This window comes from Ursus americanus, chromosome 6, assembly GCF_024610735.1.
Source record: "Ursus americanus isolate L20-20 chromosome 6, mUrsAme1.1.p, whole genome shotgun sequence".
Classification (NCBI taxonomy): domain Eukaryota; kingdom Metazoa; phylum Chordata; class Mammalia; order Carnivora; family Ursidae; genus Ursus; species Ursus americanus.
In genome coordinates, this window is record NC_142132.1 from 70,457,909 (window position 1) to 70,484,793 (window position 26,885).

Consider the following 26,885-nt stretch of genomic DNA (forward strand, 5'->3'; position numbering starts at 1 on the left):
GTTCAAGTTAAGAAACTTCTGGAGACCTGTTACAACAACGTGAACGTTCTTAACTCTGCTGAACCGTACGCTTAAAGATGATTAAGATGGCAAGTTGACGTTTTACCGCATTGTAAAAAAAAGTTACCTCTTTTATTTTGAAATACGCCTGGCCCTTGATTTTTGCAGCAATGGTAAGAACTTTGGTGTCAAAAACAAACTGAACAAAAGCTTTTAAATTAGACCAGAATATCAGCTGAGTGTTGCTTAAAGCAGATATAATTTTCCAAGCCATGTCAAAAGACTCTACACAGAGTGATTCAGAGGAGGTCAAAAGCTGGAAGGAAAAAAGAAAGAAATATGTAAGAATGACTTCATTTCAGAAACCAGTCTCTGTTCCCGTCACTCTTCAGTTCACATCTCAGTGTACCTCACCTTGGGAACCAGAACTTTCATGCAGTGGAACACAGGCAAGACTCGGTCTGAAGGCAGGACTGTGAGGGCGCCAAGCGCGGACTGCAGAGTCCTTACCGGCCTCTGAATGGCAGGCAGGACGGGTTCCGGAACATCACCCTCCGACACTGGTATCAAGGTGTGATATTTTCTCAACAAGAAAGAGAGGCAGACCCACTGATCATGAATATATTGTGCGACTATTTTCCCCCATCCTTGGGAAGCTGATGATTCTTCAAAAAAACTGAAACAAAACAAACAGTCACCATCCCTTGCTCCTTCAAGTCTGGCTCAGTTCCTTGAGCGTGGAGCAACGACCCTTACAAGAAATCACAGTCACCATTAAAGAGCCTGTCCCACAAAAGGCAAGGAAAGCACACAGACCTCAACTTTCTAACTACTCGGAACGTAGGTACTTTCCTTCCCCGTGAAGGATTCACTCAGAACGTGGCTCTCTAGTAACAGAGCTGCAATAACACATCATCATCTTCAAATTCCCATACCCTACAAATACGGCTGGGCACTCACTCATCATCTCAACGACGAAAACAAAAACGAAATTTTACACATTAGCTAACAGATGCCTTTCACCCAGGGGCTGCCCTTGGGGGTGAACACACCTGCTCTGCTCCTCTGTGCGGGGCTTCTGCAGCGTGTGGTTGAGTGGGAGGGAGGAGAGGAACCTTTCCGTGGGTCCGGCATCCGGACAGTCGAGCTGCAGTTCTGGAGTCTGGTCAACGGCCTCACACACCATGGCCAAGGCCGCCATACTCACGACTCTCTGAATCTGTCGGGCAAGCGTCGGCTCCTGAGGGAAACGGAACATTGTCTTATTTCATGCGAGCCAGTCCTGAGCGTCGGGACCTGAGTGCCCGCCTTCCCCTCTCCCTGCCTGCTACTGGACAGCAGAGGCAACAGAAGGAGACCCGATACTACAAGTCCACCAGCGTCACCACCTCTGTACAGACTGGTGGTGACCAAATTGAAAGTGGCAATAAAAAGTCAGCAGTTCCGACTAAGAGGGCAGTGTGGCCTCTTCAGTTGGGCAGGTGGGTTCCTGGAAGTGGCCCATGACAGAGCACCCACCTACTGGACCTCCACGTGCATGGGAAGCCCTGCTTCTCGGCCTTTCTCCTACTCACGTACATATTTGGATACATTTCTATGGACGAGCCTTAGCTTTAACTGTTGGGCTGAATTATGTTAAGAAAACAACAAGGCTCCAGGCATCCATGTACCTAACTCCTTCGCCATGTACGCTGCTTTTGGAGAGGCGACACAGCCCAGCAGCTCAGAGCTACTCACGAACCACAGGGACGAGGCTGCACCTCGGCTCTGCACTTACTACAGTTTGGCTGTTGGACACACTGCAGCTTAGTTTCCTCACCTGTGAAATGGGGACAGTAAGAGAATCTACCTCAGAGGGTTACTGTGCAGATCACATAAATGGGTGATTTCATGGAAAGCACTTGAAACTCTACACGTGGAAACACAAAGAAAGGAAACCAAGACAGTCTGGCTTCTTACTTGGAGAGAAAGTCAACTGTCTCGAACCAAGAACCCAGGAGTGCCGGCAAGAACCCACGCTATGGACGCAGCTGCACGGGGGGACCGCAGCAGTGTCCCCACAGCCAGCCAGCCAGCCACATCTCTACCCGAGAGGAACTTTCTACTCCTCACTCCGCACCTTCCCTCACCAATCCCCCTAAAATAAAGCAAGTGTCTCTACGTATAAATTTTACCTAGCAACACTGTCAACACAAGAAATAAAATTTTGTGTTGACTTTTAGCCAATATGGTCCCTGTTAAGCTTAATGTAATTCAGTGAATTACTAGAACAAGCAAGCTGTCTTAAAGAACTACTGTGTTATGGTTCATGACTTTGGTCTACGACGTCCTTCTACAGCACGTACTAGACAGGATGCTGAAGTAGTAAGTGGGCCTCCTTATTTTTGGGGACAGTTCTTAAAAACTACTTTAAAAATCAGATTATTGGGGCACCTGGGTGGCTCAGTCGGTTGAGCGTCTGACTGTTGGTTTCAGCTCAGGTCATGGCATCAGGGTCTTGGGGTCAAGCCCCACATTGGGCTCCATGCTCAGTCTGCTTAAGATTCTCTCTTTCCCTCTCCTGCTGCCCCTCCCCCCTCCTAAAAATTAGATTATTAAAGCAATCGAGTACTTTCTCTGTTTTAATTAGCAGACTGGACTACTCTACGATTTAGCTCAATTTTATTAAACACTTATGACGTGTTAAATGAAAATAGCTAACATTCAGTGAGGGCTTTCTACATGCTGGGCACTGTTCTAAAGTTTTAACATGTATGAGCTTACTTTAATTCCCACTGTCAACTCTATAACCCTCATTTTGCAGGTGTGGTAAATGAGGCACAGAGAGGTTAAGTAATTTCCTCAGGGTCACAGAGCTAGCAAGGATAAAGCCAGGATCCACATCTAGGGAGTCCAACTCCAAAGCCTGTGCTCAGAACCACTACACCTTCCTATGCCACGTTTAAGAAATGCTTCCAGGTACTAAAATCCAGAGGAGAAAAGACAAACACATAAGTTATTGGAAAAACAAGAAAGATGGAGAGAAACACTACAAAGGAGGCATAAAGAACAAAAGATAAATGGAGGAAGGAATGAGACACCGATCCAAGTTGGGCCCTAAAGGATCGAGCAGATTACTGACAAGTACGTACTGGAGGGGAGCACGCTGTTGGCAGAAGGACCAGGCAGAAGGAAAGCCCAGACGAGGAAGGATGTGGCATGTGCTTGTGATTCGTGATGCTCTGAAGAGACCCCTACGCGTGACTGCAGCATAATGGTGCTTGGGGGGCGGGGGGGAGAGGAAGCAGCAGAAGACCAGGGAAGACAACAAGGTAGACAGGCAGGGATATGGGTTGTTGGATGTATTAATACACACCATGTGTTATACGTCACATGTCACATATTAGTCACATATCATATACTATATATATATTTAGACACGTTAAAGTGTCCCTTACTGGCACCTGGGCAAAGACTCAGGACAAATCTACCCTCTGTATCTAAACAGTTTTCAGACTTAAGTCACCACACCTTTGTTATATTCTTAATATTAGGGTAAAAATCCCAATCTTCATCAAATATATGAACAAAGGATACTATTTTAAATTTCAGCAGATGCTTTTCATATCGGAATGTTAATAAATCAAATCTGTATTCTACGTATGCCTTATTCAACATAACTGCACACCTTGAATGGAGGATTACCTGTCCACTGTCCATCTCTTGAAGATGCCGAATGGATGCATTCTGCAGAGGAGAAATAACTCTCCAAATGGGGTTGCCTCTTTTCCACCCAACTTTCAAATGGATATTTATAAGCTCAGTTAATACCATCAGGTATAAATGGCAACGATCCAGATCCGAAACCTAAAGACAAACAATAAAACACTTAACACGCAGGGTCCATGATTTTTACCAAACTATGAGAATTCAGATAGAAAATAAATGACCTTATTTACAAGTACTAAAACAAGATATTGAGAGAAAAAGTTATCTCCTCAGAGAAGCCCTCCATGATCTCCCCACACGGAGCTAAGGACTCCCTTCTCAGAGCTTACACAGTGACTATGCATTCCGCATCACTGCAGCACACGTCACGATTCGCTCATCTGGCTCACGGGCTGACCGTGAGACCCTGGAAGTTGGAAACTATGTTCTACCAACTCTTGCATCCCTGAGCCAACATATCATAAATAACAGTTAGAGCAGTGACAACCGCCTTTGTTTTAGGCAGGTTATGATCCTCCATTCTTACTAGGAAGGTTATGGTCCCATTTTCCTAAGACAACTCCTGAGAAGGGAATGGTAAGGGGTTCGGCTCTGAATGGCTTAAGTGTGAGAAATGCAACTCAAGTTGTCCAAGAGCACCTGACTGATGGGGTGGTGAGCTTGGGAGAGCCGCCTGCGGTGGAGACGGAGACATAGGGTCCCTGGCACAGCTGAAGCTGGGGGTGCAGCCCAGACCGCCCCACGGGAGGAACAGGAGAGAAGGGCCCAGACCATGCTTTCTAAAGCTCCCACGTTCGAGGCTCTCTATTGGAGAATGCACATTCAAAGGGAAGGTGGAGTGATGGCGGAGAGATGGAGCCACTGCAGGAGAGGATGATGTGAGGGGTGCTCGGGATGGCTAATGTTTCGAGGGCGAAGTGGCTGGTATGTCCAGTGGGGCTTAGGAGTCAAGAAAACCACAGTTTGACGGGTGCCTGGGTGGCTCAGTCAGTTAAGTGTCTGCCTTCAGCTCAGATCCTGATCTCAGGGTCCTGGGATCGAGCCCCACATGGGGATCTGCTCAGTGGGGAGTCTGCTTCTCCCTCTGCCCCCTCCCTGCTCATGCTCTCTCTCTAGCTCTCTCTCTCCGTCAAAAAAAAAAAAAAAAAAAAAAAGAAAGAAAGAAAGAAAGAAAAGAAAAAAGAAAAAGCAAAGCAAAGCATGGTTTGAAAAGTATCCATCAGGTTTGTGACAAAGGAGTCGCTGATAGCTTCAGAGAGAGCCGCTTCCGGGCTTCGACAGAGGCAGAAACCAGGTGAGAACAGAGCTGTGGTTTATAGGTTCAGCTCTAGAGAGAAGGAAGTTGGGCGCTGGAGAGACCAGGGAATAGAAAGCGTGGGTTCCTTGAGATGAGGGACTGTCAAAGCTGTTTTGGGGCTCGTGAAAAGAATCCAGGAGACACAGAGAGGCTGAGAATACGAGAGAGAGGGGACTGTCAACAGCCAGGTCCTGGAGCAGATGGAAGAGGACGCAGGCCAGACTGCCGCACTCCGCAGCATCCAGGGAGGGTGGGAGATGGGTTCAGAGTCTGGGGGCTGCTGCACCCAGGGGGGCCAAGGGCAGGCGCCACCCCCCTCCCCCGCCCCAGCAGCCTGTAGCAAGCACCAGGGCCTGTCCTTGCTCCCTGATTCCAAGGCCTCCTGTTTGTAGCTTGAAATCAGTCATGGAAACAGATAAATACTACAAACCAGGGCTTTCTTCCCTGAGAGCGGTCGTTAAACAAAATCACATGAACCCTTCCCCCCTTCTTAAAGCTATTTTTAGTGTCAAATTCCAAACAAAAACAGTTACGTTCTACAATGGGTCCTTGGAGGTTCATTACACTTCTTTTGTGTAGGTCTGAAAATTTCCCTAAAAAGATGATAATAAAGTGATGTTGAAGCAAAACAAACCAAGAGTTATTTCTTTACTAAATGCCTTCTTGGAAATGTAGGTATAGCAAAGCCGCTATTAGCAACTGCTTAGTAAGAACTTAGACAGTTGACACCCCTACTCCAGAGGGCTTTTCTTCATAGTCTCCTTGCCTTCCTACCATAACAGCTCAGGTCCTTCAGTACAGAACTTGCCTTTTTGCATTTTCACACCTGCTCATGAGCCTATCAAACAAATGTACTTGAGTATTCTAATAAAAATTAAAATAAGTATATTTTCTCACTTTATTAACAACCTGATTCTAAAGCTTCAACATTTGTCCCTAGAGATTTCAACCAAAAAAAAAAATTAAGAATAATAAGCATTTCTATAAGAATCAGCATTTTCAAAATACTCTTGAAGAAAAAGGAAGATTTTTTCTTTCTTTCTCTCTCTCTCTCTTTTTTTTTTTAACTTCCAGTGCAGTTCACATGCAGTGTTATATTAGTTTCTGGTGTTCCCAGCTGTCCTAGAGGGAACAAAGCATGTGGAGAGCACAGACAGCAGAAAAGGACACTCACCTCAGATGGACTGTTATCTACTCTGTTTCAGAACCGCTTATGGAGCTTTAGAAACAGACCGGTCCTGATACCTGGTCCCGCCCCAAACCTGCCACTCTCTGGACACTGGGACCAATATGCCTGAAGCACTCCAGCTAGGTCACACTGGGCAGACCTCGCAGCCCCTGGGGAGCGGATGTACTATCCCCATTCTGTGGGTGAGAAAGCTGAGGCTCAGAAAAGCTTCACAACTCCCCCAAGGCCTCAGTTATGACACGGGTGGAACGGAACGAGGAGACTCTGCAGCTTAAAGTTTGCTCTGCTTCCTAAGGCAGCTTCTCCAGAAAGTATCACATTAATTTTCTCAATTTCGCAGAGTGCCTGCCCGAAAGCAATCACTCAGATATTGACAGAAAGAATGCAAAGTTGCTCCCGTGAGTACTTACACTACTTAGTTCATTCATAGTAAGCCGTCGGAGGATAAATTCGGAAACGCTCTCGGTAGTAGACATGACGAAGCTCTGAAGAAGTGTGAACACTTCATCTGTACGGGGAAAAAAGTGTGTAACTGAAATGACAGAAACAGAAGTTCCTTGGTACAAAATAGGCCAGATTTTCTAGTAAAAGTACAACTACATAAAGCATATGGGTGAATTACTTACCGAAAATGAATTCCAATAATATAACAGTCATTAGTAGCATGGGGCAATCTATAATTCACCTTAACAATCATTTAGGAGTTCTAGTTCTGGATAAGATGGAACAGGGGTACACCAGCCTCTCTCACAATAAAACCTGGACAGAAAATCTGAGCATCTACATGGAGACTCTAAAAGGTAGGGAGTAGCAGACGGATCAGAAAGCAGTAACACCGAACAGCGTGAGTTTGGCCCTCCACAGACGGAAACCAAGCACAGGAGCAGTCAACAAAGTGGCCAGCACGATGGCCCAACTTTCTGATCAGAGAGTGGAAAAGGGGAAGCCTTTTCCAGAGAAGCAGACAATGAGTCCTGAGGAGGTTGCAGACGGGGAGGCGCTCAGGAAAATGGCCCCAGAAAGGGGTTTGTGAACTGCCGGGCTCACCCCGAGCTGCTATGCGCGGACCTGCTAGTGAGCAGCACCCCAAAGACTTTCCGAACTGAACTAACAGAGACAGCTGCCCCGGCCCCAGACTGGTCACCGGATGGGTCGCGTGTGCCGCAGGTCAAGACAGCACCACAACGCTGACAGTGGAACCAACACACACAGAAGCCACAACGTCAGGAATTAAGGCCTAACCCCGAGCTGACCATCTGCTACACAAGATTATCAACATTCTCCACAGGATTTAAGCAAGACCCAGCGTCTCATAACATAATATTCAAAATATCTAGGATTCAATCCAAACTAACAGGGCACGTGAAGCATCAGAAAATTCCTAGCTCACGAGGGAAAAGACAATCTGCCAATGCCAACAATGAGACGACGTTGACTCCAGAAAAACCTGACGAGGACTCCAAACAGCTAATGATAAAAATGCTTCAACAATCAATCAACAATCAATCTTAAAACATACGGGAAAATAGAAAGTCTCAGCAAAGAAACATAAGATACACACAAAAACCAAATAGGAATTTCATAATTTAAAAGTATAAGTACTGAAATTTTTAAAACTCACTGGACAGAAATCATAACAGGAAGGAGAAACAGAAGAAAGGAGTCAATGAACTTGAAAACAGATCAATAAAGTAAAATAAATCATGTGCAATATGACATAGTATAACCAAACTGCTGAAAACTAAAAACAAAGAAACAACCTTGAACGCAGAGAAAAACAGCATATTACCTAGGTGAAGAACACACTGAATTACTACAGAATTCGAAGGAGAAACCATGGCAGCCAGAAGCAAATGGAATACATTCAAACTGCTGAAAGAAAAGAACCGTCAAACCAGAATTTTATATCCAGTGAAAATATTCCTCAGAACGTGAAATAAAGACACTCTCAGATGAAGGAAAACTAAGAAAATTCACTGCCAGCAAATCTGTTCCAAAAGAAATGCTAAAAGCTGTTCTTCAAACACAAGGCATATGATGCCCCAGGAAAACATGGGATGTCAGGGATGAAAGAAAAGCAAAAGAAACCGCAAACATCTAGGTAAATACAATAGGTTCTTCTTTTGTGATTTTTTAAAATCTCTTTTATGGTTGAAAGCAAAAATTATAACACTGTCTGGTAGTTTTCAACAAATGCAGACATAAAACAACTATAATACATGGGGGCAAAGGAGTCCATAAGGTGGTAAAGTTTCTACATTCATTTCAAGTGGTAAAACATTAATTCTAATTGAAAAGTTAGGTGTGCAAACTGTAGTCCCTAAAGCAATCATAAACACACGCAGACATGCACATACGTACACACCCACACACAGAATATTAGATATTTAGTAAAAAACACAATAGGGTAAATTAAAATGGAATATGAAATAATGTTCGAACTGCCCAAAACAAGCCAAGAGAGGGAAAGACAGAAATGAAAAACAGAGGGAATAAACAGAATACAAAAAATAAAATGACAGACTGAAATCAAAACATATACATAATTATACTAAATGCAAATAGTCTATACCAATTAAAAGACAGTGTCAAAATGGATAAAAAATCATGACCCAATTATATGCTGTCTAAAAGAAATTTGCTTCAAATATAACAATTTAAACAGAATAAAAGTGAAATGCCAGGAAATACTACTATGCAAATTCTAATCAAAAGAAAGTAAGACTGGTTATATTACTACCAGACAACCAGACTTCAGAGTACAGGGAATAACCAGGGATAAAAAGGGATACTGCATAACAAGGAAAGAGTCAGCTCAACAAGAAAATGCACTATTCTGAACACAGAGGCACCTAACGACAGAACTGCAAAACATGAAGCCAAACTAGTAGAACTAAATAGAGAAAGAGATAAACCCAAACTCAGACCTAGAGACTTCAACACTCCTCTCTTAGTAACAGAGTAAACAAAAACAGCAAGGACATAAAACTGAAAACTACATGGAAATCTTGGATCTGATATAGGACACCCCACCCAACGACAGCAGGATACACGTTCTTTCCAAGTGCACATGGAACGGTATGCAAGACAGACCATACCCTAGATCATAAACAAACCTTAACGAAGTTTCAAAAACTGAAACTGTACAAAGTACGCTGACTAAAATAGAGTTGAATTAAAAATAACAACAGAAAGATAACAAGAAAATCTCCAAACACACTTCCAAGTAATTCATGAGTAAAAGAAAATACTTTGAACTGAAATACAGCACACCAAAAGTTTTGAGATGGAATTAAAGTAAAACTTTAAACATTTATAGCACTAGAGGTCATTTTCAAATGAAACACTACATCAAAAACTAAGGATGTACTGTATGGTGACTATTATATAACATAATAAAAAATTATAAAAAGAAGATCAACAACCTAAACTTCCACCTTAATTTTTTTTAAAAGGCAAAATAAACCAAAAGCAAGCAGACAGAAGCAAACAAAAAACAGAAATCAATGAAATTGGAAAAAAAAAAAATCAAGAAAGAAAAAAAAAATATCAATGAACCCAAAAGCCGGTGTTTTGAAAAGGTCAGTAAAACTGATAAATCGCTAGCCAGTCTTAAGAGAGGCAGAGACAGAGAGAGGATACAAATTATCACAGACCCCAGATGCGGCACACATTAAAGGAGAAGGGATTACCATAGACAACTCTAGAAATAGAAATGTTCCCATTCACAAATGACATGATTGTCTATAAAAGAAAAGTCCTAAGGATTTTATTAAAAAAAACACACACTCAGAAAATACCTTCATAACTAATAAGTGCTTCAGTGAGGTCAGAGGATACAAGGTCAACACACAAAAGCTAATCATATTTCTATACTGGCAACAGAGAACTGAAAACCAAAATTTAAAAAAATTTATCACTTACAGTAGCTTCCCCCAAAAGACATACTTGGGCACACATCTAACAAAACCTGTACAGGATCTATATGCTGAAAACAAAAAAAACTCTGATGAAAAAAATCAAAGACAGCCTAAGTAAATCGAGAGACACACTATATTCACCGATCAAAAGTCTCAGTATAATAAAGGCAATTCTTCATAAATTGATCCATAGATTTAATGTGGTTCCAATCAAAATTCCAGCAGGATTTTTTTTTGTAAATACAAGTGGATTATAAAGTTTGTATGGAAAGGCAAAGGAACTAGAATAGCTAGAAATAAGAACTTGAAAGAAGAATCCTACCTATTTGGAGAGTTACTGTCAATCTACAGTCACCAAACCTGTGTGGTATTGGCCAAGAGACAGACGTGTAGATCGACGGAAGAGTCCGAAAGTAGATCCACACAAATATGGCCAATTAATTATTTTTAAACAATTTTATTGATATAACTCATGTAACATAATTCACCCACTAAGAGCATATAATTCAAAGGTGTCTAGTAAAGTCGCAGACATGTGCAACCATCACCACAGCCAACTTTTTAGAACACTTTCATCACCACAAAGAGAAACCCCAGACCCTGTGACCATCACCCTCATAAACCCATCCCCCCCAACCCTACACAATCACTAATCTATTTTCTGTCTCAGACCCGCCTATTCTGGACCTGTCATATAAAAAAGGAATCATATAATATATGGTCTTTTGTGACTGGCTTCTTTCACTTAACATTTTCAAAGTCCATCCATGTTGTAGCGTGTATCAGTAATTCATTCCTTTTCACAGCCAAATACAGATATATCACATTGTTTACCCATTCATCCATCCATCTATTTTGGATTATTTCTGCCATGCCCGTTAATTTTTTTTTTTTTTACAACAGTACAGAACAACAGAGAAAGGACAGTCTCATCAACAAATAATGTTGAACAACTGGATATCCACAGGCAAAACAAAAAACAAAAAAACAAAACCTCAACCTAAACCTTACACCTTAAAAATTAACTCAAAATGCATCGTAAATCAAAAAATAAAAAATAAAATATTTAGAAGAAAAAAAGAGAAAATCCTACGTTACCTAGTGTCAAGGCAAAGGTTTCCTAAACATACTTAATGTACAATCCATGAAACAAAAGAAAAAAGCAAACCAGACTTCATCAAAATGAAAACTTCTGCTCTTCAAGAGACACTTAAGGAGACTGAAAAGCCAAGCTAGACTGGGAGAAAATATTTGTAAATCACATATCCAACAAAGGACTTGTACCCAGACTATATCATGAATTCTCATTATGTACATTTCATACAACTGTATGAAAACAAATAACTCAATTTTAAAATAGGTAAAAGAGGGGCACCTGGGTGGCTCAGTCGTTAAGTGTCTGCCTTCAGGTTGGGTCATGATCCCGGCGTTCTAGGATCGAGCCCCGCATCGGGCTCCCTGCTCAGTGGGAAGCCTGCTTCTCCCTCTCCCACTCCCCCTGCTTGTGTTCCCTCTCTCGCTGCCTCTCTATCAAATAAATACATAAAATCTCAAAAAAAATAAATAAATAAAATAGGTAAAAGATTTGAATACTTTGCAAAATGTGACATCTATCCCTCTTAGAAATGTTCATTTTTTTAAAAGATCACATAGCATTAAAAATTACAGAATTAATTTTAAATTTTCATGTTACTTATTGTAGAGACAGTACTATCTGGCCTCTGAAGTAGCTCATAAATCACTTGTCAGGTCAGGAAACCACAAGCAAATGGGTGAAAGGTAAAGCTTTTTACTATGAAAGCAAGCATTATAACCAACAAATACATTAAGAACAGAATACTCCTCTCCTTCCAGATTCTCTATCTTTTCTTTTTCCTATATGTACTCAATAATCGCGTAAAGAAATGAAAATAAAGTTAACCTAAGGTTCCAAGGGAAAGCTGAGGGCCTGCAGGACAGAGAACGAAGTGACATGAAGAAAAGTAGGGACTGTGTTTCCAACATCATCCTCACTCTCATGGAGTTTCCTGTTAGTCACCCCGTACAGAAGAATCTCCAGGCCCCCAGTCACTCTCTCCAATTTAACAGCTTATCACAATACACAAACTGTGCGAAAAACTTCCACCAGAATGGGGTATATGGTTTTGTTTCGTACTCTGGGCCTCACATAATCAACATTGGCAACCTGAATCCCAACAGTGGTACCAGCATTGGTCAAAAGCTGTCTCAGCCAAAATCACGACGAGATACCACTTCACACCCATGACGATGGCCATTAACAAACAAACAAATGAGTGTTGGCGAGGATGTGGAGAACCTGGTCCCTGTGCACTGCTGACTGGAATGTGGAACGGTGCGGCCGCTAAGGAAAACAGTATGGCGGTTTTTCAAACCGTTAAACATAGAATTACCATGCGATCCAGCAATTTCACTTCTAGGCATACAACCAAAAACAGAACTGAAGGCAGGGACTTGAAGAGATATTTGTACATTAGATGTTCACGAGCAGCATTAGTCACATGGCCAAAAAGTGGAAAGTACCCATGTCCATCAACGGGTGAATGGGTAAACACACTATGGCATACACGCCCAATGGAGTATTAGCCTTAAAAAGGAATGGACTTCTGACACATGCTACAGCATGGATGAACCCTGAAGACGTTACAGTTCGTGAAATAAGCCCAACATAAGCTAGAGACTAGATGATTACACGGATTTGAGATCCCCGGAACAAATTCACAGGGACAGAAAGTACGAAGGTGGTCGCCAGCAGTTTGGGGCAGGGTGGGGGGGGGGGGTAAGGAGTTAGCGCCCAGCAGGTATGGAGGTTCAGTTGGGCACGACGAAAACATTCTGGGGATGGATGGTGGGCGATGTGAATTTACAACAATGTGAACGTACTGAATATCACTAACTGTACACTTAAAACGGTTGGAGTGTACATTTTTATGTTATGGATATTTTACCACAATTTAAAAAAATAAAAGCTACCTTGGGAAGAAAAGTTCAAGTAGACGCGGAGATTAATCAAGGCCAGCAAACAAAAGCCCCCTGGGGGGGACGTGAGACCGAGGACCCCAGGCCCACCGTGGCACGTGCGGCAAGCACTTAGGGCAGAAGGCGTCCGCTGCTGAAGGCCAGGTACTCCGGGCCTGTAGGATCCGATGTAACCAAAGGGGGGGAGCTTAATGCAACTAAAGGTGCATGTCCACAAACATGAAAATAAACAGCACACCGTTATTTTGAATTTTGAAAAAATGATTGGAAATCCTTTTACAAAAACTCCTCATTTATGTGTACCATGGAGGCACCAAAAGGAGAACCACAACCCAAGTCCGATCCCATCTGATTCAGTCTGAGACGGCATCACAGATCACAGATCACAGACGGGAGGCAAAGGGCCGCACGCCTGCTCGCACTTTGCATTCGTGAGCGCTGGCTCCGCGCACCCCCGGGCTTCCCCGCAGGCCTGCGACACTTGCCCAGTCCACCCACTAACCGTCCTTCCCAGGGAATACGCGCCCCCATCCCTCGCCTGCCTCTTTCACTGAGAAAACAGCACAGTCAGAACGGGACGGCTGCCACCCCTGCCTCTGCCCACCCACCCACACGTGCCTCCCCGTCAGCATCCCGTCTGAGGCCGGCCCCTCCGCTGGTGCCCGTTCACCTCCTCTCAGCCACCAGGAAGCAAACGTCCCCTCCTCACATCTTCAAAACCCCCCTCTACTGAATCGTTTCTACCAGCACAAAGCACTGCTATTTTCTCCCCCAAGGAAATAAAACTCCCATCCCAGAGCAACGGTCCCGTCTCTGCTCCCCCACACAGAACACCCCCTGAAAGAGCTCCCCGGACTCCATACCTCCTTGCTGCCCCCCCAGCTGCCCCCACCGCCACCCAAAACGATCTGTCAGGTTGACCCCTGATTTCCATGTTGCCAAAACCAACGGTCGCTCTCAGTCCTTCCTTCAGCTCACCAGCAGCATCTGGTGCAGCTACCACGCCTTCCTTCTGGCTTCCAGAACAGCACATTCTCCTGGCTTTTCTCTTCTTATGCTGTAGTGAATCCCTCCTAAGTGTCCTCTGCCACTTCCTCTTCATCTCCCCAACCTCTAGACACTGGTGCTCCCCACACACCTGGACCTCTTCTCCGTCTACACTGGCTCCCTTGGTGCTCTTGTCCAGTATCATGGCTTTAAATAGCACCATCATGCTATGACTCCCAAATTTCTATTTCCAACCCACGCTTCCCCCTAACTCCAGACTCAGAGGTAAATGCCAGCTCACCAACTCCACGAGGATAGCTAACGGGTGCCCCGCACTTAACCTACCCACAGCAGAACTGCCCGTCTTAACTCTAAAATCTTCTCTGACTCCAGTCCTTCTCACCTCAGTTAAAGGCAACTCCCATCTGTCCACCTTCTCCAAGAGCTGAGTAACCTTTGAGTTCTCTCTTGTTCTCCCAGCTCACATCCAATCCCATCAGCAAATCCTGCTGGCCGAACCGTCAAAATACCTCCAAGTCCTAACACAACTCACTGCATCCATGCCTAGCACGTCATGCAAGCGTAGGCGCTGGTCTCCGCGGCTCTGCCCTTGACCCTCTGCGGCTCTCTCAACAGCAGGGCCCAGTGAGCTTTCTAAAACTCAATTCAGGGCTCAGCACACCCCAGCTCAAACCCTCTCGTCCGAGCCACACCCTTAAAATGGCCCAGGGAAGGAGTCCCACGTGACTGTCCCCACTCCCCTCTCTCCCTCTCAAAGTTCAGGCCCTGTTATTCCACCCTCGACGCCTCCTCACCGTTCCCCAGACAGCCAGCTCTCCCACGGGCGCCTCCTTGCTCGCCAGGCGCCCTTCCGGGGAAGCCTTCCCTACGTGTGCGCAGGGCTCCGTCCCTCAACAGTTCAAGTCTTTGCTTAACCGACCGTTCCCTTCACAGCGAGGTCTTCCTCGACCAATCAACTATACCTGTAACCCTCAACCTCTACCCTAGCACGCCCCGCCCCCCTTCCCTACCTTATTTCCCCCAACATCTATCCAACCACCATATATTGTATATAGTCGCTGCTTACCATCCCTCTTCCCGCTGCAGGCCAGTCCCCCTCAATCCATGCGATCTCGACAAGGGCTGCGATTTTCTTTTCTCATGCTGGCACCCTCGTGCTCTAAACAGTGCGCGGCGTACGGATCATCAGTACCTATCTGCTGGGTGAATTCCCCAACACCAGCTCAAAGGCTTTCCACAGTCGCCCCCCCCCCAATTAAGATTTAAATAACTTCACACTTTGAGGATCGGCACAGCAACTGCTGCGGGTTAAGGGGAGGAGAAGGGGAAGAGGCATCTCGCCAGACACTCAGTGCACCGAGCCCCTTCCCCCTGTGGCTTTTCTCCCCTCATGCCGTTCCAAGTGTTAATACGTTAAAAAAAAAAAAAAAAAAAAAAAAAAAAAAAGGAAGCAAAGGAAAAAAAGGAGGACAAACGGAAATGACAGTAGTTGCATTCTCTCAGGAAGACACAGGAATGACAGATGTTGAAGCTCTGATGGGTACATGGGGATTTTGATGGAGATATTATGATATCTCCATTTTTCTATATATTTTCTATATATATATTTCTATATATTTTTCTATATATTTAAGGATTTCCATAATAAAATATTGAAGATTAAATTAAACAAATTTTAAACACAAAAAGGCAAAGTTGCCCCGAACAGCGGCATACTGCCAAACCTTCATCACCTGCTCACAGAGAGTATTCCTGGGTATTCCTGCCTCTACCATGATTTCTTCAGTGACTCTGGTACTGGTAATTAATTCCCAGACTGCTTCCTCATTTATGAAATGGAAATAAGTATTTCCTATTTTCCTCTTCTCTCATAAAAGAAATGTTTCAGGATTAAGATCTATTTACAGGTAAATTAAGCTTGCTATAGTTTAACAGTCATATGGACACCAATGGCTGTCAAAATTCAACAGGTATTTCCTTGGTTCTTATTTGGTGACATAAAAAAGATCTGCATGAGGTGTTATGGGAACTCTTACATTCTGCTGCTGCTAAGAACATAAAATGTGTACACATTTTGGAATGGAAAACTGGAAAAACAATTTTCATTATCTTATAAAGCTGACTACGCACAGACTCTACGAACCAATACACACGCTGGAGAGGTGCACGTACAGGCCCAGAAAGCATGGAGGCAAGGGTTTGTGGCCGCATGCTACGTCACGGTAATTAATTCAATCCAAAGTCCAGCACTGGGAGAATGCATAAACTGTGGTGTCTTCACACAACAGAAGAGTGTATGACGGAAAATAACGAAGTCTAAGAAAGGACGTGCGTGAATGTTGGAAACGTGTGAAGTGCAAAAAGTTACAGAAGACTTCCCACAGTGAAGCAACATTTCCACAGAGCTCGAAAGCAGGAAAACGAGGCACTACATTGTTGAGGAATATCTAAAGATGAAATAAAACTATCTTCCAAAGTGCATGGAAGTGATAAAGACAAAAGTTAAAGTTAAAGGAGGGGACTGAGGAGTAACAGGTACATTTGTTCTTAGGTTGGGTAAGAAGTTCACAGGTGTTTGATTATTTGGCATCATAATGTATAAAAAACCATCGCATGCTCATGTGTGTCAAATATCACAATTTTCCGAAGGGCGCCTATGATCCAGTCCTGCTCTTGAAAGCACTAACTCTAGTAAAAAGTCAAAACACATCAAATGAACCCAAATTTATGCCCTTAAGGAGACGAAAACCTTATAAAAAGTTACCGTTATGTGTACAGCATTTGGTTCCACTGCCATTATTAAAAACATCAGAATCTGGAAACTCGCTCTAAAATTTCACAAGCATATATTAAAATCGAATCCCATCAATGTTATCCTCAGGTTTAGCCTAATACTGATGCTTCCCTAGGATCCTCAAACAGCAGATTTCTAAAATTCCAAGTGAGGGGTGGGAAAGGATTGGGAATCAAGGCTCCTCCACGAAGAGGGGGTCTCGTGTCCGTGGTTTTCAGCTACTGTCTTGCATGCGTCTCCATTTAAGGAGAGAACAGAGAGCTCAACGCCTCCACTACGACTATACTTTCTGTATGAAGTACGCTCTCCTTAGAAGGTGCTCAAAGACAAACACATTTGAAAACAAGAAACCACGTAATTACTGCCATTCTCGTGCTTTAGTTTAGCCTCTGCAACATCTAGCAGAGTGGCCATTAGAACATGCATGAAACAGAGATCGTTTTCATGTCTGGAAATTAATGTGTGAGCATAAATGAAAAAAACAAACAAAAGCAAACACAATCACACTCCAAAACAGGAGTAACGCCATGACATCAGCTGCCATGAGGGCAGAGGGTCTGCACCATCGCTGCGTATCCCCAGCCCCACCGGGGGCTCGGGCAGTATCTGCTGAATGCATGAGGTAATCCTCTCATTTAAAAGGTCAGGGATTTCCTCTCATTCTAACCACCAACCGTATACCAAGCCAGACACCCGCAGGAACTACGTGTCCTCACCATCTTGGGCACTGGAACCTCTCAACAAGCAAGTGTGCAATAACTTCAACAGGAGCTGGAGGCCTCGGTCAGTTCTCAGCAAGGGCATGTAGGCATTTGTGCCCAGCTTCGTAAGGGATTCCAGAAGAGGGTCTAAGAATATCCTGAATACATTCTGTGTTCTCCGCTTTTCACTAGGTATTAAAAGACATGCCCAAATCAAGCATTTCAAAAGCATGAAGAGATTATTTTCCATCTATAACTTGTGGAGCTGGTTAGCTACTGGATTCGATTAGACAGAATTAGTCTCACGGACGATCCGGACACCTAGCACCTACTGGGACTGACCCTCCCCTCCGGCCTCCTCGCTGACCCCTCGGTCTATGCTTTCTCCATAAATTCTCTGTGCACTCGAGAAGAAAGCACAGGCAGGAACATACCGCACTCGAGGCACAAGTAGGAAGATCCTAGACCCAATTTATTTGTAAATTAAAATGCTGAGACCCTGCTACAGTAATTCAAAAAACAAAACAAAACAACAACAAAAAAAACAAAACATATACTAGTCAAGGAAATGAGACGTTAACAAAAAATACAAAAAATTAAGGGTTTAAAAAAATCATAACCAACTTTCGTAGTAAAACTTTGTCTACAAAAGAGATTTGATGTTAATCAAATTAACTGTGCATCATGCAAATACACTAGCAAATGGAGCTGCTTTTTGCAATAATTATAATCTGGTGAGAACTGATCTGTACACATTCTCAATATATAAAGGACTTTAATCTTTATTGCATTTTAAAAAAATTACACATTTTACAAAGGGATCAAAACCCGTGAACTTCTTTACCTAATCTTATGCTAGAATCTTACAACCTATTCTTTTAATATTCTTATATAAAACCAGTGATTACTGTAGATAGTTTTTTTGACCTTCTCTAACAGTTGAACTTACCTAAAAAGACTAACAAGCCCCTATTCCTATCAATATGTTGTTAATTTTAAGCAGTTCTCTAGCATACTGCCAGTGCTCTGGTTTCTCCCTTTAATACACTAGGATCAATTCCAGACCAATCATGGAAGTCTCAACAGGCACCATAAATCTGATTAGCCTTTTCTTTGATTTTTTAAGCTTTCTTTACAAGTTGGGAAACACTTACCTGTACTGAGTCTTCATTCCTTCCACATCTACGGCCAGCAAGACCATCATTGCAACAAGCTTGGCTTCAAACCAGTCCGGCATAAAGCAGTCTTCTCCTGCTTAAATAACAAGAGTTGACATTTGCAAAGCATGAACAAAATCCTTCAAAGATGATGTTTCAAGAAGAGAACAGCCAAACGAATATGCCTTATCAATATCAAATTATAAGCACGGAGACGAAGCACAGAACACCCTCCGGCATAGCTCACTGTTACCGATGACAGCGGTGGTGAGCGGTACGAAATGGCCCGAGGGGAGTGCACACAGGAGGCCATGCCCTCATCTGTCTGGGGAATAAGAGAAAGTCCTCTGAAGAAGGACAATGGGGCTGATCGCGAAGGCTGGGAAAGAGTACAGCAGGTGAAGGGAGGCAAGGCTTCCCCAAGGAAGGCAGAGCATGCCACGTTCCAGGGGACGGAAGGATGCCCGTGCAGCAGGGCACATGAGTGGGAGGGAGTGCCAAAGCTGAGGTGACACAGACAGCCAGGGAAGAGACCAGGGGACTTAGAGGGCCATGCAAAGAACTTCCTAAAGGCTAGGGGAAGCCACTTCAGGGTAAAGTAAAGGCACAGAAAGAAAGGGAGGAAACATTTGCAGACCCAAATCAGTAGTTTAAAAGGACTTCTACAGGCAGAAGAGTACGGGAAGCAAGAGGAGATTCAACGTGACGAGTTAAGAGGCAATTCGAGTTATTTCAGTGGAGAGAAGAAAATTGCCTAAGATGTAAGCAGGAGGAGGATGGAATGGATATGGACCCAAAGGCTCTGGAGCCTCGGACCTGTGTCTGAGCCCCAGTCCTGTGCTCCTTAGCTGTGGGACCCTGGGACAACTGCTTGTCCTCTCAGAAAGCTTAGGTCTACACTGAAACTAACATAACATTACGTATCAACTACACTCAAAAAAAAAAAAATAAAATAAAATAGAACAAAAACCTAAAAAAAAAAAGCTTAGGTCATCTTCTATGAACTCAAACTAATAATACCTACGACTCCCCTTGTTTTTTTTAAAAAAAATAAATTTATGCAAAGTTTCTAGAATAAGTTTTGGAAGAAAGAACATGGTTACCAGATAAAATGAATATTTTCCCATCTCTGAAAGCCAACTAAATGAAAATAAGCCATGAATAGATTTCTTTTTCATTCATGGTGTATTATTACAGCAAGATTGCACTTTTCACCCCAATTCTCAAGAAAAAGTTAGGTAAGAGATCTAGTTTTCCAGCTCAGTAGTTTAAATACTTAAATCATTTTCTTAAACACGCTAATATATTTTGGGGGTAATTTAATATATCTTAATATAAATTTACTGGAATAGTACAAAGATAAACAGTAGTAAAAACATACTTGCATGTAGGACAACTCAGTTAAAAAATACAACAAAAGGATAAACTTTATCATATATTATTTTTTAAATCCTATAAATGCCACTTAGTTTTCATCAGTAAAGAATCTGCTCATATATTTTTTTTTAAATCCCAATGTCGGTGCTATCCAGGAAATTGGAGTAGGCGAAATTTGTACGTGTTGTAAAGACGAGTCCTTGAAACTTGTTCTTGGAAACATTTTTCCTCACGTTACTGCTTTCTACCCCACACTTACATCGACGTCCTTCATCAACACAGACTAAAATGAAGTCATTCACGAGCAGTCCTGTGAGCAGACCTCCTCGACCTCACGGGGGGGGCGGGGTAGGGGTGCTACTCCAGTCACAGTGGCGCTCACGCGGCGTGCGAGCGGGAAGCTCTGGCCTTAAACACGGCATGTGTGGGAATGACCAGCACACACAGCCAGTGCGCAACATGGCTAACCCGACGGTTCTCACCTCCTTCAGCAAAACACCGCAGCGTTCTAGAAACACAGATCCTGCTTGAAATCCTAAGCAACTGTGCACCTTGGATACTGAAAGGGAAGGTTATAAATTGCAAGTGTAGTGGATTTTTAATGACCTCCGAGGTCAAGGAGGGCCACAGTACCAGACCAATGACAAGAGAGTGCCTTGCTCCTCCGGCACGAGACACGCTCGGCAGGCCTGCCTGCTGTGGGGGCTTCCCGAGAACCCTGCACCACATGAAGCAAATCCATGCTACAGGGCGCTGGCTCTCAAACTTCGGCCTGTTGTACAATCACCTGGAGGCTTTGTCAATACAGAGGGTAAGCCCCCACCCAGAGTCTGATTCAATAGGCTTGGGACAGAGCCGGAGTATTTGTTTTTCTAAGGAGTTTCCAGGTGGTGCTGGTGTTGCTGGTCTGGAAACCATACTCTGCAAACCACTGAGGGAGAATTCTTTACACTCCTTTTCGCTTACTGAAGCTAGAAAAGTGGAGGCAACAATGGTTTTAAAGAAACAAAAGAATCGTTGGCAATTACTAATCACCTTAATGCATTTTAGCCCCGAATCACCGGTCAAATCTTGCTACCATGAATTTTAAACACTGAGTGTAATTCTAGAAAATGCAAACTAACCTGCAGTGTTGGAAAGCACATGGGTCTTGTCCAGGGCATGGAGGAGAGAAAGGTGAAGTGGAGGGGAAGGATGAAAAAGAGGTACGAAAACACTTTGGAGCCTGATACATACGCGTGTTACCTCGCTATGGGGGTGAGTTTCATACAGACGTAGGTCCAAACCCACCACACCCTACAGCTTCAATACATAGACTGTGATGTCTGTCAATTACACTTCAACGCTGTTTTTAAAATCTGTTATACAACTGCAATACTTCGGGACTATTCGGGCTTATTCCACATCTCTAGATTTCTTGGTTAATTTTAAGTAGGCACATCACTTGACTACAAAATCTTTACACCAAACCCTTTGAGGGACTGCCTGAGTTAAGTATACATTTCTCCAAATGTATGTCCCTTAATCTCAGCGTGTCTGTCCGAGGTCTGACAAGCCTTCAGTGCTACTATGTGTCACTTTCCATGACTCAGAAAGCCTGCTCTGAAAGCTCTTCCGCATGTTTGCTTATAGGTGATGCTGGTTTTGTGTGGGTTTGCTGCTATCACTTTGTTTTGTTGTCTTGCATACCACGTGTCCAACACTGTGTATATGTCCATATATGTGTGTGTACGTACCTCATATCCACCCTTACCTCCCACCATTCCTTCTTGGGCTCCACGCCACAGACAGACAGATGACAGATACATAAATACACAGACAGATGCCTACCTACCTTCAGCTCCCTGGATGCAAGTTCGCCCAAGCCTTGTGGGATACTCCTTCCTGCTTTTCTCCTTCATTTCTGCCCACTGGTCAGATTCACCCATCTGGTGACCTCCCTCTACTCTGCTGGTCTACCCATTCCAAGTAGGTACGCGGGTTCCCAGCCTAGTGCTTATCACGTCTTTCAAGGCACTGTGCTTGGATTATCTGCTTCCCTGTCAACTTCCTTGCTAGATGATGCTCTGAGGGAGAGAGCTTTTGTCTCTGGGACTCCAGAGGCTCTTAGAAAACACTTCATAGATGCCTGCGGAGTCCACAGTGCAAAATCTATCTGTACTAACTATGCCAAAACCCAAAGAAAAAGCTACTTTAGATGTAGAACCTGAGTGAAAATAGTGTTTTGGCCAGTAAGTCCCTATACAAAAATAAAATTCAATAGTACATGTATTTTATGTTCAGAAACTCAAGCTAATTTTTTTTCTTTGGAATTTATTAACTTGCTCTGAAAACTGCCCCAGTAATTGCTAATTAAACGTTATAAAGGCACTCAGTCAAGGACATTAAAAGTCAAACAAAAATATTAAAACACACACAAATGCCTCCTTTGCACTTGAAATCAAGTTTTAAGTGTTTTAAAAACTTAAAATAGCCTATTATATTAAACAGTATATTTTAAGTCCTAGAAATATTAAAGAAAAAAATTCTAAAAATATTGTTTCATCTGATTTTGAATATTTACTCAAATCTGATGCTGTTATATACTCTGAATTATAAAATAAGTTCTGAAGACATTTTAGGGACTTTAATGTATGTTTACTCTAGTAAGGACGAAAATTTATTTACTTTTATAGGCCTAACAAAAGAATCCTCCAAGTAACACCACAGAGAATTTACTAGACGGAGAATGAAACATGAAAGAGAAATGTTCTAAGAAGGAAAAACAGATAATTATTCTTCCAAAATACATGAGTTTATCTGCTCATTTAAAACCTATTCCACGATCAGATTAATCAGTACATGAAAACGACTCAGTCTGAGACAAACCCAGGAAATTTAAGACACGTTAAATTCAAAGATGCAATTTACCCAAATTATCAACTAAGGACTTGAATGAAGAAGAAGCATTAGAAATGTAAAAAGAATCCTAATTAATGAATCTGCTAATAGTTCTTCCCTCAGTGCAGTCTTACACATTTCCCCAAAGAAGTTGGAAAATGGATCTTGACTAAATATCTGGGAAAAAGAAAAAACTAACAAAACCATCCTTTCAAACATAATTTTTCTCTAAAACTACTTTTCACAATCAGTTCATACTACATGTGATGTTTTGAAAACAAACACACAAAAGACGCACAGATTTATCTACAAATATTTCCACTTACAGAGGCTTTAAAAACACATCTGCAGTATCTAGCCCGCAAAGATTCAATGATTGTAGAATAAATGTGTCTCTGTCCAATTCCTACTCTGGCAACTTACTAGTTTCTTAACACATACAAGAGTAGTTTAAAATCTCAAGTCCTAGACCAGATAAAGTACACGTTAGGAAACGTATTTCCACATTCTGCTTATTCACATTATTTGGCCGAAAATACGAGTTTGATATCAGTAAATCAGCACACATTTGGTTAAGCTTATATCTGAATTGGAAAAACTAGTTAAAAGTTCTTTGAAAATAATGTAGTGATAGCAATCCATATAAGTGATTTCAGACTTACTTTCCCAAGCAGGTGACTTAATATACTCTTGAACGAGGTTCTTCACGTAAGCATTTAAAGAGGATGTCTCAGGAAGTCCAATGGAGCTATAAGCCGAGGCTCGCCTGAAACAGCTTTCATTAACACGCAACCAATCACAGAGCTGGGAAAGAAAATAGTTATTACGTTATTTTGAAAACCTAACTGAGCAAAGGGTTTCTAATTTCCCTAAGCCAATTTTCTTTCTTCCACAATAAACTGAATTTAAATATCTGAACACAACAGGGGCACCTGGGTGGCTCAGTCACTTAAGTGTCTGACTTCAGCTCAGGTCGTGATCTTAGGGTCCTGGAATCGAGCCTGGCGCTGGGCTCCCAGCTCAGCAGGGAGTCTGCTTGTCCCTCTACCACTCCCCCTGCTCTCTAATAAATAAAATCTTAAAAATCTGAACACAGCAAGGTAATAGAACATTTAGTCATGACTGAGTTCTACAGACAGTGCAGATAGAAAAAAATGTGTATCTCTATATACACACGTGTGTATATACACATGAATATACGAACTTCATTTACAGGCAAGAATTTTTAAAGTACCTAATATGTAGTGCACATCTTAATAAGGTTTTCTAAAGAACATCTCAGTGAAAAATGACACATTATGTAAACCAAATTACAACCTTAAATTGAAGTTAAAATTTATTCCTGCTTCCTATACTAAAACAAGGATATGTTTGTTTTTGTATTAGTTATAAAGTTCCTACCCTCCTCACAAGTCTATTTTCTAACATGTGCATTTTAAAATATAAACTAAAAAGAGAAATACTAGTCCTTCTCTGTTACAACTTTTAGAAGATTTGCAAAACTGAAACTCACAGAATTCATCTTTGGTCACATGAAATTGTGAATTTTGTTTTGAAATTGAATTATGTTCTCAGTTTTCTTTTCATAGGAAAAGATTCTTACTGTACGAATTCAACATATGAATTTAAATACAAAGTAAATAATTATGAAATAAGTCTCTCTAAAAAGTAAGAATGTTTTAAAAAGTATTCCTTGCATTAGGGTTAACCAAAATTACATTTAAGGAGACAATAATACAGGACTAACCAAAGACAAACTTGATGAACAAACGACTCAGTCAAGACTGAGACCAACATCCCATTGGTGGTGATGAATGAGCAGTTCGATAACACTGAAGAAGTCGCTCCGTGTAGGTATCACGTCGGATCATTGTAAAATCTAACAGTGAGGTCAGCCAGGATACTGACCTTTCAACAGGATGTACTTTTTCTTTATATTTCTCTCAAACTGGCCAGACTAAGTTTCTGAGCTATTGTTATGAAATGTGTGAGGTTTTACAAACCTTGCATCTCCCACAAGCACCATCTTAAAATAAAACTGACAAACTCAAATTTGTATTTGCTTCTTCTAACAAATCTGTCAGAAGATTCAGAATGTTTTCTCTCCAAAGAGTTTTCATGTCAGAATTATGGTTTAAAATGGCATCTACCTTGCAGTCACTGGGAGACAGGTTACCTTGATTTCCTATTAAAATACAAATCTCGAGAGTTTATTTGCATACTGCCAAGACAATGAGAAGATGCCACAGAGCGGGAGAAGATATTTGTAAAAGACAGGCAAAATATACAAAGAACTCCTAAAACTTAACATTAAGAAAACAACCAACCCGATTTTAAAAATTGGGCAAAAGATCTAAACATACGCCTCATCAAAGAAGATATACGAAGAGCAAACAGCATATGAAAAGATGCTCAATATCCTATGTCACTAGAGAATTGCAAATTAAAACAACAAGATACCACGACACACCTCACAGACTACACCAAATGCTGATGAGGACGGGACGTGGGGAACAGGAATTCTCCTTCACTGCTGGTGGGAATGCGAAATGGTACCGCTACTTTGGAAGATAATTTGGTAGCTCCTTAAAAAACTGAACATTTTCTTAACATGTATCCAGGAACTGTGCCCTTGGTATTTATTCAAATGAGTTGAAAAGTTATGTCCATACAAGAACTCATATGTGAATGTTCATAGCAGTTTCATTCATTATTGCCAGAATTTAAAAACAACCAAGATGTCCTTCAGGAGGTGAATGAAAAAATGGTGGTACATCAGACAACGGGATGTTATTCAGGGATAAAAAGACATGAGTTATCAGGCCACGAAGAGCCATGGAAGAACCTTAAATGCATATTTCTTAGTGAAAGAAGTTAATCCAAAAATGCTTCATAGTATAGGATTCCAACTACACGACACTTTGGAAAAGGCAAAACCATGGACACAGACAAAACACCAGTAGTTGCCAAGGGTTGGGGGGGGGCGGCACGAAAGAAGAGAGGGGCGAATCGGTGGAGCACGGGCAGTGAAACTAACCTGTGTGATACTGGAATGGTGAGTACATATTGTATGTTTGCCAAACTTCAAAGAATACACAACACAAAGAGTGAACCCCAATGTAAACTATGGACATTAGTTAATAATCATGTATCAATATTGGCTCATCAATCATAACAAATGCACCCCATTAATGCAAGATGTTAATAATAGAGGGGTGGAGGGGGGTGGTGAGGAGGTGTATGGGAACTGTGTACTTTCTGTTCAATTCTTCTGTGAACCTAAAACTCTGAAAAATAAAGTCCATTAATTTAAAAACTTACTTAGCTTGAGCTACGTGAACTTGCCATTTCCATAGGTTAAAAGTGACTGAATATCAATAATCTTACATGATTCAACATAATAGAGATTTATACAATAATGAGAACACTACTACTTTGCAAGTTAGACACTACAGCCAAATCTACGCTAAGGGATATATTTATATTTATATATGCTTCTATTTTTAAACCAAAAGGTTTAAAGTTTGGGTTCAGCTATGAACCACTAGATGTAAGCTTCCTGAGGACAGTGGCCACGTTTATCTTGCTGACCATGTATTCCCAAAACCCAGCTCAGAGCCTGCTGTGTACAAGGTGTCCAATAAATAGTTTTCAAAAAATAAAGACATAAAGAGATAAGTAAACATACAGAAAGAAAGTTAAAAAGAAGGAAAAATATGAAGACAAGTTAGTGAATTAGAGAACGGAGAAAATCAGGGGAACAAATTAGGAAATCCAAGGGGGCTGCTTGCTAACAAACAATCAAACACCATCTGGCTGGTCAAAGGGGAAAGGACCACAATGGTGGAGTGCACTTA

The 26,885-nt window shown here is 42.1% G+C and overlaps 1 protein-coding gene across 6 annotated transcripts in view; it reads right to left on the reverse strand.

Moving 5' to 3' along the window:
• Positions 1 to 26,885, reverse strand: part of TARBP1 (tRNA guanosine 2 -O-methyltransferase TARBP1) — an 89,765-nt gene that overhangs the window by 43,266 nt on the left and 19,614 nt on the right. For 4 of the 6 annotated variants that reach the window (XR_015724862.1, XM_087863126.1, XM_087863128.1 and 1 more), the window contains exons 10-17: positions 23,691 to 23,832; positions 18,769 to 18,868; positions 17,630 to 17,802; positions 6,605 to 6,726; positions 3,685 to 3,846; positions 1,053 to 1,240; positions 415 to 676; positions 128 to 316 (exon numbers count right to left, since the gene is read on the reverse strand). Coding sequence is in view for 5 of the 6 variants with exons in the window: in XM_087863126.1 (XP_087719252.1) it covers positions 128 to 316; positions 415 to 676; positions 1,053 to 1,240; positions 3,685 to 3,846; positions 6,605 to 6,726; positions 17,630 to 17,802; positions 18,769 to 18,868; positions 23,691 to 23,832 (1,338 nt within the window). In the remaining variant the exon portion in view is untranslated. The remainder of the gene's footprint in view (positions 1 to 127; positions 317 to 414; positions 677 to 1,052; positions 1,241 to 3,684; positions 3,847 to 6,604; positions 6,727 to 17,629; positions 17,803 to 18,768; positions 18,869 to 23,690; positions 23,833 to 26,885) is intronic. The other 2 variants (XM_087863127.1, XM_045783678.2) reach the window with 2 other exon arrangements.